We start from the raw sequence: 16,107 nt of genomic DNA on the forward strand, positions 1-16,107 counted from the left end.
GCTCCTCTTCTGATCCAGCTCTCTGCTATGGCCTGGGAAAACAGTAGAAGGTGGCCCACGTCCTTGGGCCCCTGCACCCGCGTGGGAGACCCAGAAGACTCCTGGCTTCAGATTGATGCATCTCCGGCCGTTGCGGCCAATTGGGGAGTGAACCATTGGATGGAAAACCTCTCTCTCTCTCTCTCTGCCTCTCCTCCTCTCTATGTATAACTCTGACTTTCAAATAAATAAATAAATCTTTAAAAAAAAAATAGTAAACTGAGCTGCTGAGCGGCCCACATATGTCATTTGCACCATCATTGTGTGGAGAAATGCATTAATTTTTTAAAATTTATTTTATTTACTTATTTGAAAGGCAGAGTTAGAAAAAGAGAGGGAGAGACAGAAAAAGAGAGATCTTCCATCCACTGGCTCACTCCCCAAATGGATGCAATTGTCCAGGCTGGTCCAAACGGAAGCCAGGAGCCAAGAACTCTGTCCAGGTCTCCCGTGTAGGTGGCACAGGCTTAAGCAGTTGGGCCATCTTCCACTGCTTTCCCATGTGCGGTAGCAGGGAGCTGGATCAAAAGTGGAGCAGCTAGGACTTGAACCAGAGCCCATGTGGGATGCGGGCACCACAGGAGGAGGCTTTACCTGCTGCAGCACAACACCAGCCCACATTAAGTTTTTTCATGTCTTTGACACTAAGATTACGAAGTTGAAGGACATACAAGTTAGTGTCTCCAGTGTTTTTGAGCCCCTGGGAGGAGGGGCCTCTTGGACACTTGCTGTCTTCCTTTCTGCAGGTTGACAGCAGGGACTGGGCCCTTAATGGGAACACCCTCTCCCTCGATGAAGAAACGGTCATTGATGTGCCTGAGCCCTATAACCACGTATCCAAGTACTGTGCCTCCTTGGGACACAAGGCGAATCACTCCTTCACTCCAAACTGCATCTATGATATGTAAGTATGACGCCAGCATGGGGGTGGCTCTGGGGCCTCAGGGCCCTGAGGGGTGGGGGGTGTGGAAAAGATGTCTCCTGCCCCATCAGAACAACCGAGCATCCTCTGCCTCAGGCCACAGGGTGCTGATTCGAAGCTCAGAACCCAAACAGCCCCATTTTGCAGCCTTGGCAAGCTAAGAAACGCAAAGGGCTTCAAAGGGGAGAAATGCTATGGAAATTCCATACTGAGTGGCTGCTGTCTTTTTGGCTGCCTTCTTTGTCCATCAGCTTTCTCATTCTGGAAAATTAAGCATAGTGTTATTGGGAAGAATGGTAAAGCTCCAAGTTATTCTGCTCCTGGAGACAATTACAGAACTCTTTCATGATGTGAAAGCAGGAAGGAAAATCAAACCTAAGCCCAGGGCATGAGGTCTCAGTGTTGGAAGAGACCAGTCAAATCCGAGTCCCTGCTAGTTGATAACAAAACAGAATGGCGCATGCCGCAGTATATATGAGACCTGAAACATTACTCACGGCGAAAGGATCCAGCTGCAGAGGGGCACTTGTTGTGTGACTCCGTTTATAGGAAATGTCCACAATAGGACATCTGCAGAGAGTGTAGATTCGTGCTTTCCTAGCACTGGAAGGGGGGCGATGAGAGGTGTCTGTTGGTGGGTAGAGGGTTTCGCTTTGGGGGGATTAGACTGTTGTAAGATTAGATCATGGGGATGATGGCACAACTGTTGAATATTTAAGCACCATACTCTTGTCCATTTCACAAAGGTGAATGTATGATGTGTGACTTATATCTTAAGGCGGTCGTTAAAAATATTAATAATCTGACTCCTACCCTCTGTTGGAGCTTGAGCCTTCTCTTCCATCTGCTCATTGGATCTCTGCCTGGAAACCTCCACAGGTTAGGGGGATTCTTATTATCTGCAGAGGCAGCTGTCCCAGCAAATGAAACAGATATGAAATTAGCTTTGGCTCGGAGGACTAGCAAGTTCTTTATAGTAAGCCCTAGTGACATCCAGCCCTCAACACTGATTGTGTCCCTTTCTCTCCTGTCCCCTGTGTCAACCTGTCTTCTACAAGGTAGCTCTCCAAGTAGTTGAGTAGTTTTCATGTGCTCCCTGGATATTCTCATTCCAAAGCCAAGCATCTCTGACTGTTCTCGAAAGCATACACTTGGACTTTGTACCATCGCCATCTTTCTCCTTAGCTTGGCCGGAGGATGCCAGTAATTCCTGGGAGCTGATGAGCTGTGTGCAACCCTCTCTGTGCAGCTATAGCTTGCAGCCCTCAGTCATCCCACTTGTTAGCATAGGCAAGAGCGGATCGTGTGCACTTCATCTGGAGGAAAATTGCCAGGATTTGGAGGTTCCTCAAGAATGTTCCTTCTCGCGTCTCTGAGATGGCTGAAAAATCATCCGGCAGCGCCTTGCTCTCCTTGGCAGCCAGTAACTAGCACTGGAACTGCATCTTCTGTTTAAAGGGCAAAGGACATGTGTCATGTGGAATGAAACTGACACGGTTACTAACCCCAAGGCGTCCATGGCCAATGTGGATAAGGCCAGAGCATCATTCCAAGCTGTGCTCAGCTTAACAGCAACATTTTTAAAGCAATAGTAACTAAACAGCATTATTGCTGCTTAAGCTGCTCCAGCCAGTTCTGTGATTTCATTGCAAGGACATCTTTCTCACCAAAAGAAAAAGACCATGGGACCCAAGAGAAGGTCCCGTTATGCAAAATTAAGACCCTGTACTCAGGTCTTGATTTTGTTGCTTTATTTCTTTGCAAGTTCAGTGTGACCAAATATTAGTCATTTGAGATAATAGAAAGACTACATGAACAATAGTCAAATACCAATTCATGACATTCACTTCTGAAATCATTGGCATTGTTATATGTGCTTTAACCTAAAGCAATAATTTATAAGCTGTTTTACGAGGCTACTTCAAAATGTTCACAGAATTAAAAGATAAGCTTGTTTTGTGCAAACAATTTTGAAATCCATGCATAGTTTTTTTCCTAATATACATTTTTTAAAATTTTTTAAAGATTTATTTTATTTATTTGAAAGACAGGGTTATGAGATAGGTAGAGACAGAGAGAGAGAGAGGTCTTCCATCCGCTGGTTCACTCCCCATGTGGCCACAACAGCCAGAGCTGAGCTCATCTGAAGCCAGGAGCTTCCCCCATATCTCCCACATAGGTGCCAGGGAGATTGGGCCATCTTCTACTGCTTTGCCAGGCACATTAGCAGGGAGCTGGATTGGGAGTGGAGCAGCCGGAACTCAAACTGGCACCCATATGGGATGCCGGCACTGCAGGCTGGAGTTTTAACCTGCTGTGCCACAGCACCGGTCCCCAATATACATTTTCTATGCACTCTTCCAGACCACTTCATATTCATGGGTTTCAAAATATTTTGCACCAAAATAAACATATCTTCAATTCTATTTTCCATGAACTTTTTGAAGTACCCTCAAAACTGTGGTCTTGTGCAAAATGTCACATGGGACAGCAGGGAGCTAATTTCCCAGCTGTGAGTGTGGGTGACATGCCGACAAGGAGCCAAGCCCTTTGGCACGGAGGTTTGACTTGGCGGCTGACCGTGCAGCTCACATTCACTGAGCACCGCTAGCAGGTGCCCTGCCCACTGCGAGTCCTACGTTGCCTCAATCACTCCTCCCCACCCCTCCTGAGGCCACTGCCCCATCTTCCCAGATCCCAGGCGAGGAAACACCGGCCTCCTAAGCACTCTGCCTAAGTGCTCTTAGCCATTGCTGCGCCTTGGTGCCTTCTTCAAAAACCAGCACTTGAAACCGAGTTCGTTCTTTTCAGCCTGCCCATTATCTACCCTCCGAAAATAATGACAATGAGTAAGAAAATGAAAATACGAGGGAATCCTCAAAGAAGACTTAGGCCCAGAAATTCAACACAGCACTATTTTCAATGTTTTGGAAGGCTACCCAGAGCTCTGTTTCAGGAGTGCTATTTTTTACACTGCACTAAAAATATGATGTAAATTGTGATGAGATATTTTAATTTAAAGACAAAGAGTTGTAATTTTAATGAGGAATTCCTGAGTCCCTGGGTCAGGCATCTCCTTTGCAATGGAGCACAGCCTGGTCATTCTGTACACTTGCACACTCACACACATGCATGTTCACACACTCATGCATACTCACATTCTGACACATGTATGTGTTCACACACTTGCATGCTCACACTCTCACAGATGTCTACACACAGACATACTCACATATGTGCATGTTCACATACTCCTGCAAACATGTTGACACACTCATGCATGCAAGCTTACACACATGCACACTCACACTCGTACACATGCTCACACACATAGTGATGAGCACTAGCTAAGTCCTCACTTTGTCCCGGGCGCCATATGAAGTGCTTGCCATTTGTAACCCCATCTTTCACCCCAGAGGTGCTGTACAGTAAGTATTACCAGGATCTTGCAGGTGACAACAGTGTGATTCAGATACAAGGCAGGCTCCCCAAGAGCACACAGTTCTCACGTGTGGAACCAGCACTCACCCCACAGCCATCTGACCCCAACCAAGTTAAGTGACTTTCCGGGAAACATGAAACCCAAGTAAGATGGACAGAGCACCCCATGTGGCACTGAGTAGAGGCTGTTCCTTTGCATACTGTATGGTAAAATGTGTCTGGGAGCCACAGACACACTCCCTGCCGCTCCACTTTAGGGCCTGGAACTGGCCTTCTGGTTCAAAAGGTGACTAAATGACAGAGATGTATTTGACCAGATGCATATAAAGCAAAGCTGGTTCCTTTCCATCTCAGCGTCTGGGAGTGAGCTCAGTCTATTTTTACCAGCCCCTCCTGTGGGGGGCTGTGCTGGGGACTGGGGCTGGCTGGGCCTTTGGCAGCAGCTGACGTTGGTCATGGCCTTGACCCCACTTCTGGTTCTGCGAGAGGGTTTGTTACAGGGATGAGGCACTGCTCCCTTTGCAGGGTGCTTCCCAGGGAAATGCTAAAAAAGCAGATTGGCAGAGTAGTGCAGACCTGCCTCTCAGAAAGAAATCTTCATCTGCTTTTATGTGTCCTCTATGTGGATGAGGGGAAAGATGGGATTTTTTGTTTTGAAGATCCAAAAGCTGAGATTTTAGAAAGAAACGGGGTTGTTTCAGTCCTAAGGCACCAGCAAAGCCTTCTCCCCGAGGTGCAGCCAGGTAAGCTGATGCTACCAGCCATGTTAGCATCTGCTGCCAGCCAGAAGTGCTGCAATGCTGATGGGATCACTGGATCTGATTTTCTAATTAAGGAGAGATGTTTGTGGTTGACCCTGGTTGCTGGTTTTACAAAATACAGAGGGCCGTGTGTGCTCAAAAACATAGAGCAGTGCTTTTCAAACTTGAACATGCCAGTGCATCACCCGGGAGTGTGGTTACAATGCAGGCTGCAACCCCGTGGGCCTGGGGTAAGGCTGGGGGGCTCCATGTCCCACCAGGTTCCGGGTGAGCGGAAGCCAGCTGCCCTGCGGACCGCACTTTGCGTTCACACCAGTGGCGGCCAGGGAGGAGCATGTAGGTGATTGCCTTCTGCCCCAGCCTGGCCCCAGGAATGACCGTGTGCCTCTTCCTGCTCAGGTTTGTCCACCCCCGCTTTGGGCCCATCAAATGCATCCGCACCCTGCGAGCGGTGGAGGCTGACGAGGAGCTCACGGTCGCCTACGGCTATGACCACAGCCCCCCCGGCAAGAGTGGGCCTGAAGCCCCCGAGTGGTACCAGGTGGAGCTAAAAGCCTTCCAGGCCTCCCAGCAAAAGTGAAAGGCCTGGCCCCGGGGGTCCAGAGACCTGGCACAGAAACTTGGATCTATGCACTACGATTCTCCGACAATGGGACAGCCAGGGACTGCTCGTGCTGCACCATCACATCCTCTCGGGCTGCGCTAGCAGCGACGCTCTCGCACACTAACTAGGTCTGACTGCATTACTCATACCAGATTTAAAATTAGCTAGCCTTGCAGCAACATCCTACTGAGAGGGTTCGTGGAGCACTCGACCTACGGCGGCGTGACGTTCGGTGGCGGTTCGGGTCTAAATCTGTCCCAAATTCAGAGATGCCAAATGATCAGACTGAAAACGGGAGATGGGGCTTTTCGGTCATGTGTCATCAGTGGTTTTTTTTTTCCCCCTCCGGCCAATGCAGATTGCAGTATCACACTTGCTTCTGCGCCGTGAGGGAAATAGAGAATGATTACATCTGTATTCTCTAAATGTAGTATAATTTGCCTTCTAACCTTTGATCTGTATCTTGCAATAGACTGGCTTTGTTTTTTTCCTAGTACCCAGAAGCCCTCTTTTTGGGTCATTTCAATTCTCAGTCCTGTTCCCTGTCTTAGCTATCCTCCCGGATGGATGATGAGAGAAACCTTCCAAACGGGTGTTGTGTCACTGGGAGTGCGTAGGTCTTTCTGGCTCTTTGTTTCATTATTACACCCTAATATAAAGTACTGGCTCATAGAGCCGGGAGTTGTTATTATAGAATTATTATTCTCGCATGTGAACAAAGATATCTTTGCTTTAAGATGTGGGAAGAAATGAATTTACTTTGTTTGCATTAAGTTATGGGAGAGTTGTAATATATACTTTAAGAGAGAAGAGAGGAATATTAGTATTTCTAAGCAGTAACTGTGGCAATTTTGCAATATCTTCAATAGTGTTAGTCATTTTTTTTTCTCCTTGGGGACACATTAAATGTACATAACATAGCGCAGTCTGGCTTGTGGCACAGTGCATTGAACTCAAAAGTCAAATAGCAAACTTGAGTTCTAACACAGAATTCAAACAACAAGTTTTAAATCAATACTGTTAAGGCAGACATACTGATCTCTAGGTACAAATCAAACCTTACTCTTGCTCATTGTAATTTCAAAACTGACTTGCTTCAGAGCATTATAAACTGAAGAGTTAGCACCTGTGTAGTTGACAGCAGCAGTATCAATAGCCTTTCAGCCATCTTTGCAAGCCATGCGTAATCACAACTGCAGAAATAAGGAGAAAACCCTTGTTTTTTAGTTTAGCACATTAGATCGATAACATAGCTGGGATGGCTCTGAATGAATCCGGAATGCTTGGTTTTCGATAAGCAGTGCACCACATGCCACCGATTTGGAGCTGGTCTTCTTCAGGTGCTGCGATGAGGTCGCAGGAAGATCTTGCTCTGACCTGCAACCATCAGCAGTGGCCATCTGTCGCCCCCAGTCGGTTTGGCCTTGAAAGCAGAAGCCTTCCAAGCTGTAGTCCACAGTGAGCTCCCGCTGATGGGAGAAGTATGGCTGGGAGCGGTGGAAGAACCAGGAGACAGGGAAAAGAAAGTTTGCTAGCTCTTGTCAGTGAGACAGTGCTCTTAGGACGCCTTTAATAGAAGAGCGTGATCCAGGGCAGCCGGCAACTTGGAGTTCAGGTATCCCAGGGGCGGGGAAAGGGGTTGCAGCCTGCAGGGTTCACCCCTCAAGGCAGTGACCGAGCTGTCCATCTGGCCTTTTCAAGGCCAGGCTTCCTGGACGCCTGGCTGTGTGCTTTGGAGCTAGGTGGTGGGGGATTTGGGGAGATCCAGCTGGATTCCTGTTTGGATGCTTAGGCTGATGGTTCACAGTACAAGAGGGAGTCTTCAGGGCTTCCAGGAAGGGCTCCTGCAAAAGGAACTGCATGAGGTTTTTAGCTCAAAAGGCAGCAGGGTAGGATCACTTCTATTCTGTAGAAAGAGATTGTTCTGTAATCTGTGGCAGACGGACGGAGTCTCTGGACTTGGATTCTGATAGGTGCTTTCATTTAAAGGTATCCCAAAGTGAGCGACAGGAGGAAGTAGCCCCAGTCAGGGGGGCCTGCAGAGCCAGGTCAGGGAGAGAGGTCGGAGAGAGCAGGGTGCAGGTTAGACCTGTGACACAGCCGTCTGTGGTCTCCCGCGGTCACCGCCACGCTGGGGTATAATTTCTCTCCCAGAAGGGTACTCTAGTGATCCCCTTGAAATGCAATTAGAACAAAATTTTTGGATCAAAGGGATTGAAGATGGTTAGGAGTCCTGAAGTAAACTGATCAATTCTTCCAATTAGATATTGCGTGAAAACACTCAGCTGACAACCAGGCCGTGTGTCTGTGACCTCCAGGTAATTTGGAGGCAAGAGGACACCCACGCTGAGCCTCTCTCTGACTTTTTGCCTGATTCTCCACACTTCCTGCTTGCCTTTTCCCAGCCCCGGCTCTTTCTTCTTCTCTCTCCTCCCACACAAGGAAACCTGGCTTTCTAGGTGGAACCCCAGCCCTAGCCGGACTCCTCCATCCCCAACTCTCCAGGCAAGTCGCTCTCCTCTCTTGTAGTCTGTGTCTCCAGCTCGCTCGCTCTTTCGCTCTCTCTCTCTTCCAGACCCTTCTGTGTGAACCTTCCTCCAGATGCTCTGTACCCCTGAGTGATGCTGTCGCACCTGCTCTCCCCCACCACACCTCCCCTCATGCACACACATTCCGCTTTGCACAGGTAGGAATGGAGGGGCCCTGAGACCCGCTGTGTTGTGCAGGTGGGGAAAGAAGTGGTGAGGGCCAGGGTTTCAGAAGGAGTTGGCTGCTGGGGAAAGACCAGTGTGGTCCTTGTTTGAACCAAAGTGCGAATGGAACAGCCTCAGAATGGCATGTTTTTCACCCGCTGTAGCAGGAGCTATGTCAGGAAGCAGCTGACTCCGTATCCGGGTCACCACAGGGATGTGCAGGGGCCCACGTGGCGGGAGTGGAGATGTGAGTCTATGCGCTCCTAAACAACAGCATTGTCCAGGAGATTCACTCAGAGCTGTCTCAGTCCAATCCTGCATGACTAGATCTTCCCGTAGCATCTTTTCTAGAACGAGCTACTATCTCATGGTAGAGTTAGGACTAGGACGTAGCCTGGAGGAGCATGTCCCAGCTGGACATTGAATGGACTCACAAACGCCGCAGTAGGACTGAATGTCCGACTCACAGGAAGGACGAGATGCAAAGGCCACAGAGGAGGAGGACTTGGGTTTTGCAGGACCTACTCTTGTTTCAACCTGCTTCAACCCCACAGCCCGACCTGAGCATCCAGGAAGGAAATTCGTTTTTCACGACCTCTCTGAACCTGCCTGGGACTATAGTTAGAGCTATTGGCCCTGGGGTTCTTCATGCTTGAAAATCGATTTCCTTCTCTCCAACAACCCAAAAAGGCCAAGAAGACCACTTGTCGCCATGCACAGCGTGGAAATGTGACGATCCAAATCTCCTTCATTGTGAACAGCGAGCTACAGGGTTATCTTGGGGAGACAGTACTGATGCTTTTAGTAACTTTCATGGAATATACAGAAATTTCAATCGCTCATCTCAAAATGCATTTAAAATCTTCCAAGAGGGTAGAGGTACAGTTTTCCATTTTTTGGGTTTAAAACAGTTGCCTCGAGTTTCTGTCTTAAGAGTAGTGATTTAATAGAATCGTGACATCTTTTGTTTTAGAAAAACAAGCAAAACTACGTTGCAAGACTGATAGTTGTAATGTTTATTTGCCACAGATCAAAGGTTCACAAAATCTATTAAAATTGCAACCACTTGAGGTACCTCGATAGATTTTTTGTTTGTTTGTTTTTTTCTTTGAACTTTCCTTTCAGGAATTTGGAGGCTTTTTTACTTTAAAAATACTAAATTTCAATAATTTCCTTTTGCCAAATGTGTGCATACATACTCAAAGCAATGAAACTCTCTCAAGCCATATGACCACAGGGGTGGAAGCCCTTTTCGCAAATTTTAATGTGTTTGTATGTAAATAGATGTTTGTATGAAATATTTTCTTGGTAGAATGACTATATTTAAATGAAGCTGAATTACTCCAGTGCTATTTAAACAGATTACACAAATTTTGGTGAGAATTCTAGGAGTCTATTGAGATACAATGCAGATCAATTTTGACTTTTAGAAATCAAAAGCCTACAAATCACTCTGGCTCGAGGCAGCGCCCCCAGGCGGTTGCCCCGAGGTGTGGAGCGAGTTCGTGGGCTTCCCCAGTGCCTCCGCCGCTTCCTGGTGGTAAGTTAGGTGCTAACGGAGGTGTGTTCACCTTTCAGCGACATCCCTGCGGGCCCCCGAGGGGCCCCAGGGTGAGTCAGAGGCATTAGAGACGCTGGTGCAGTTCCCCGGAGCACAATTTCTTTGCAGGGCAGCAGAATCAGAAGCCAGACTCGGCCGTGGGAGCCTCGGAGCTGGGGTTCCCGGCCGCCACCCTCACTGCCTAGCCACACACGTCAGGGAGGCTGCCCTCCATGGAGCTGGGGTCAGGCCCCAGGGTGGGACTTCGCGGCTTTGCCAGCGCTGGCTGCCTGCCCGAGAGGCGGCGGCAGGCGCCAGCAGGGGGCCGGTTTCTCAGCACAGCCCACTCACTCCCTGTCTGGGCTCTGGAAGACTATGCCCCTGAGCGCCCGACTTCCAACCAGACAGAGAGACGGCCTCGGTCCCGCGCACCCTCGCTTCCTCTGTGACTTCACACACAGCTCTTAGAAGTCGTTTTAGGAGCAAAACCATTCACATCCCTAGGACATACCTCCCGACTCTCCTAACTCTTAGGTTACAGGGAAAAAAAAAAAAAAAAAAAAAAAACTCCTTTCGAGGACGTTCAACTTGCGTGTTTTTTTTTTTTTTTTCCTTTTCCACTTTGGTCCTAGATATAATGAAATGATAAATATTATGACAAATTTTCACTGTGTATACTAGCAATATGAACACACACACCAGTGTATCTTAACATATCGACTGGGTTACATTTTGGGTCACTGTACTTCACCTTGATTCCTGTTTTGGGAAACCGCAGGGACCCCGTCATGCCTGCTTACAGGAGAACGTCATGTCTGTGATTCTGAGCTCCCTCCTTCAGCAGTTTCTCCTCCTGGGTTTTCTATGTTCTCTTTCTATCTGGAAATGCACTTACAAGCTTGTGAGGGATGTTTAAGGAATGGCAGCCAGGGGGTGCTTTCAGCATTATTGCAACCCAAAGTTAACCCCACGACAGTTAAGGAGCATTTTTGGTCTTTTGTGGAATTTGAACTAAATCTATGAGCCTTATTCAATATCTATAATTTTATGATTTTTTTTTAAATTATGGGAAATTAATGGAAGATGTTTACATGAATACTGTTTGCCCTTACTGTGTGATGAATGAGTTTTTTGTAGTGTGTCTGGGTGCATGTGCAAGAGAGTAGGAAAAATGTTTCTGAAACAAAACTTGACAAATATTTGTAATGAAAAGTAAATTTAAAGATTGCTATAATTGCGCTATAGAAACAATGCAAGTATTAAACAAAATATACAATCATCTGTCGTTGTCTTCCTTTGGTCATCCAGGGCAGAAAAGCAGTAATAGTTTTCTGGGTATGTGTCCCCTCATACGTTTAAATTATTAAGCAAACTTCACATTGCAATAATTTAAAAATATTGGCCATCTACCATATTCAGTGCAGTATGGTAAGAGTGAGGAGGAGAGAGGACTGTTCGGAGCTTGTTGTATATTTGGCGTGACTCCGCATACACCCGTCTATCCAGAGCGATTGGCCACCCTAGGTGTCTGATAGAACTCAGACACACGTTAAGGGTGTTGCGTGTGAAGGAGATGGTCAGGGACACTCCTTGGGCATGGAGGAGATAGAGGCAGCTTGTGAGGCATCCTGCGATGAAACTGGACCCAGCGGCCAGGAACCTCCCGTTCCTGCCCAGTTCACAGACAGTGTTCCCAAAGCCAACTCTGCCACATTCCCAAGGCCAAAGTCAAAGGGAGTCCAACAATGCTTCCCTGTCACAGGGACCTTCTGCTAAAGGCCCCAAGCTGTTCACTCCTTTATTTCAAAACAAACAAACAAAACATGATTTATTTGTTACAGATTACAGAGTTACAGATTACAGAGAGAGAAAAAGAGACAGAAGGATATCTTCCATCCACTGGTTTACTCCCCAAATGTCTACAGAGAGAAAGATTTTTCTTTCTGTTTGCAATGGCCAGGGGCTAGACCAGGCCAACGCCAAAGAGCCTGGAACTCCATCCGGGTTTCCCACGTGGGTATTCAAGCACCTGGGCCATCTTGTTCTGCTTTTCCCAGGCACATTAGCAGAGATCTGGATCAGAAGTGGAGCAACCGGGACTCGCTCGAGCTGGTACCCTCAGGAGATGCCAGCACCGCAGGCCGAGTCTTACCGCACTGTGCTGCACCAGCCCAAGGATTTTGTTTTGCTTATTTTCTTCGCAGAAGAAGGAAGTTTAGTGTCTTCAAATAAATTAATAATTTTTAAAATTCAAAAACCAATTTACAAAAATTCCTAGAGTGATTTGTGAAGGGCATTCTTCAAAGACACAATTACCTGGGGTTTCCCAGGCAACTTGAAGTGATTTAGAATATCCCTGTCATCTTCTCAGCCGCTCCGGGATCCAGGCACTGCTAGCACGGTGCGACATGGGAGTTTGGTTTGTCTCCCTCCATACTCCTGTGGCCATGTGCTTGTCACTGCAGTCTTGTTGGGAGGGGCGGTGAAGAGGTGATTTCGGTTGTGAGGGACACCGGCCTTTCTGACAGAATTACATACTGATCCTCCCGCACTGCCTCTCCCTTATGAATAGAGCGCATTGTTTAGGTTCTTTGATTTTAAAATTGGCAATTTTGTTAATTACTTCGTTGAAAAGTAAGAGCGACAGAGCAAGGAGAGACTGCTGGTTCACTCCCCCAAATGGCTGCAATGCCCTGGGCTGGGCCAGGCTGAAGCCAGGAAACCTAACTCCATCCAGGTCTCTCACGTGGGTGCCCAAGTATTCCAGCCTTATGTATCTGCTGTCCCAGGCACATTAGCAGGGAGCTGGATTGGAAATAGAGAAGCTAGAACTTGAGTTGGTGCCCCAGTATGAGATGTTGGCAAAGCAAGCGGCAGCTGAACCCACTGTGCTACCACATCAGCCCCTGTTTAGTTCTTTTTTAAATTTTATTTATTTGAAAGGCAGAGTGACAGAGAGAGAGGGAGAGACAGAGGGAGATCTTGCATCCACTGGTTCACTCCTCAAATACTTGGAATAGCCCGCACTGGGCCAGGCCAAACTCAGGAGCCTAGAACCCCATCTGCATCTCTCACAGGGTGGCAGGGCCCAGGTATTTGAGCCATCACCTGCTGCCACCCAGGCACATTAGCAAGATGCTGGATCAGAAGTGGAGGCACTAGATCCCAAGCATTCCGATAAGGAATGTGGGAGTCCCACGTAGCTGCTGATTCTACTGTACCCCAGTGCCCACCCTTCGGGTGGGTTGTTATAAAGCCAGGCTGTCCTCACACTCTGTCTCCCAGTGCACCTGCAGGCCCTGAGCTGAAGCAGCGTGAGGTCAGCACCAGCCGCTGCCCTGGCCTTCCCAGCCTCCAGAGCTGGCAGCCAAAGGAAACCTCTCTCCTTGTAAATGACCCATATCCAGTATTGGATAGCAACAGAATGCACACTAAGTCACACCCATTTTACAGAAAGGAAGACAGAGGCACAGACCTGCGGCGTAGCTTGCCATTCAGCAGCAGGGTCACAGAGCTGGAGAGTGGTAGAGGCAGGGTGTGCAGCCCAGGAGGCTCCGGGCTGCTTGCCTTGCCATTCTCACGGGTGCCCCCACTCCTACTGCCATGCACCCCTTCATGGAACTCAGGCCTCCTTTACTCTCTCAGGTTTCCTTTGCCTCGTTCAGTCCTGCAGCCAGGCAGTCTGAGGATCCCCTAACTGCCGTCCCTTCTTGTGCCTGTCGCTGTGACACGCAGACCAGCTGCCCAGCATGTTACTGTTCAGCCATTTCTGTCCCAGTCCGGTCCCTATCCACCTGCTGCCAGGTGTCAGCCATGGCTGCTTCATCCTGGCTGTTTCTCCTGCCTGGGCTCCAGCACATACAACCTCCTTAATGATGGAGCCTCGTTCTCGGCTCTCCGTGGGGACCCAGGTGGGCTGAGTGGCCGTGGAAAGCTTTGCGCTGTCCACAGGAGCCTGGACTCCAGACAGCTCCCTGGCAAACAGGCACAAACCTGCAGCGCAGGCCGCTTCAGGGTTCGGAAGACAGAGAGGGCTGCATGTCCCCTGCCCTTCCCTCTTGCTTCCTTGTTCCGGCCACACTCACCCCGATGCTGTCTTTTTCTCTTAAGATTTATTCAGGTCTTTTGTCCATAGCTTAACTAGATCACTCATTTTTCTGTTGTGGCAGTGGGTTTCTTTTTGGTTTGGTTTGGTTTGGTTTTTTAAGATTTATCTGAGAGGCAGAGTTACAGAGAGAGAGAGAGAGAAAGAGAGAGACAGAGAGAGGTCTTCCATCCGCAGATTCACTCTCCAAATGGCCATAACAGCTGGAGTTGGGCCAGTATGAAGCCAGGAGCGTCTTCTGGGTCTCCCACGCAGGTGCAGGGACCCAAGCACTTGGGCCATCCTCTACTGCTTTCCCAGGCCATTGGCAGGGAGGTGGACTAAAAGAGGAGCAGTTAGGACCAGAACCGGCACCCATATGGGATGCCAGCACTGCAGGTGGAGGGTTAACCTACTATGCCACGGTGCCTCTTCTTTTGTTTTATTTTTTTTTAAGATATATTTATTTGAAAGGCAGAGAGAGAGAGAGAGAGAGAGAGAGAGAGAGAGAGAGAGAGAGGCATCTTCTGAGTTATTCTTCAAATGGCTGCAATAGCCAGGGCTGGGCCAGACTGAAGCCAGGAGCCAGGAATTCCTTCCAGGTCTCCCATGTGGGTAGCAGGGACCCAAATCCTTGGGCCATCATCTGCTGCCTCCCAGGAACATTAGCAGGGAGCTGGATGGGAAATGCGAAATTGCAAGGACCCTGATCTGGCACTCCTACATGGAATGCCAAGATGGACATGTCCAAAGTGGCAATTTGCCAGCTGTGCCATAATGCCCATCCACCACTCCTCCTTGGCCATCTCTACAAATACCAGGCCGGCTCCCCTCCCTGGACCTGTGTGTGTGTCTTCCTTGCCTGGCCCCCTCCCTCACCTCCTGCAGGTTCTCAGGAAAATGAGGCCATCCCTGGCCACCCCACTTACATCACAGCACCCTTGTCCCTCCCGCATCTGCAGCCCACATTACCGCCTTTCTGGTTTTGCCACACCACTCATTGCCTCCAACATACTACAGAACTGAGTCACTGTATGTGTATCGTGGACTGTCTTTCTCCTCCCTCCACCACAGACTAGGCTTTTAGTCTACTTCCTTCACCAACCTGGCGTTAACATCAGCCCCAAAGCAAGCACTCAATAAATTCTTGTAGAATGAATGAATGACAGGGAGTCAGTGGATTGTAATGTTTAAGAGAACTTTGGTGATCATCTTAGATTGAAATCCCAGCCCCGCCCTTGTGTCACTGTGTGCCTTTGTGCCTCAGTTTCCTTCTTTGTAAATTATTTTTTTTTGACATTTAGAGTTAGTGAGAGAGAGAGATGGAGAGACAGGTCTTCCTTCCGTTGGTTCACACCCCAAATGGCCGCTACGGCTGGAGCTACGCCAATCCGAAGCCAGGAGCTAGGTGCCTCCTCCTGGTCTCCCAAGCAGGTGCAGGTGTCCAAGCACTTGGGCCATCCTCCACTGCCCTCCTGGGCCACAGCAGAGAGCTGGACTAGAAGAGGAGCAGCCGGGACTAGAACCCAGCTCTCATATGGGATGCCGGCACCGCAGGCAGAGGATTAGACAAGTGAGCCATGGCGCCGGCCCCAACCTTCTTTGTAAATTAAAGTGACAATGATACCTTGAAGGAATAAAGATTGTTTGACCCATGACCCTTGTGCTCTGGGATGCCATCATTTGGGGCACAACCAAAACCTGCCTCCTTCCCAGAAGTCCCCCGTGGGGACTCCTGCCCCAGGGAGCCTGGCCTGACTTCAGGACCTGCCCTTCCCAGTCCTCCATTCTCTGCACCAGGGGATGGACGTGGACAGGCCATGTTATGTATTTGAATGGCAGAGAGACAGATCTTCGATCCTCTGGTTCACCCCTCAAATGTCCACAACAGGTGAAGTTGGGCAGACCGAAGTCAGGAGCTAGAAACTCAACCACGTCTCCCATGTGGTGGCAGGAACCCAAGTACTTGAGCCATCACCTGCTGCCCGCCAGGGGGTGCATTCAGGGGAAGCTGGAGGCAGCG

The 16,107-nt window shown here is 48.8% G+C and overlaps 1 protein-coding gene across 1 annotated transcript in view; it reads left to right on the forward strand.

Moving 5' to 3' along the window:
• SETD7 (SET domain containing 7, histone lysine methyltransferase) overlaps nt 1-11,272 on the forward strand; it is a 49,602-nt gene extending 38,330 nt beyond the window's left edge. The window contains exons 7-8 of the mRNA XM_062199591.1: nt 786-943; nt 5,563-11,272. Of these exons, the coding sequence (XP_062055575.1) occupies nt 786-943; nt 5,563-5,743 (339 nt within the window). The 3' untranslated portion in view covers nt 5,744-11,272. The remainder of the gene's footprint in view (nt 1-785; nt 944-5,562) is intronic.
• Nucleotides 11,273-16,107: the final 4,835 nt, after the last annotated feature.

This window comes from Lepus europaeus, chromosome 8 (genome assembly GCF_033115175.1).
Source record: "Lepus europaeus isolate LE1 chromosome 8, mLepTim1.pri, whole genome shotgun sequence".
NCBI classification, from domain to species: domain Eukaryota; kingdom Metazoa; phylum Chordata; class Mammalia; order Lagomorpha; family Leporidae; genus Lepus; species Lepus europaeus.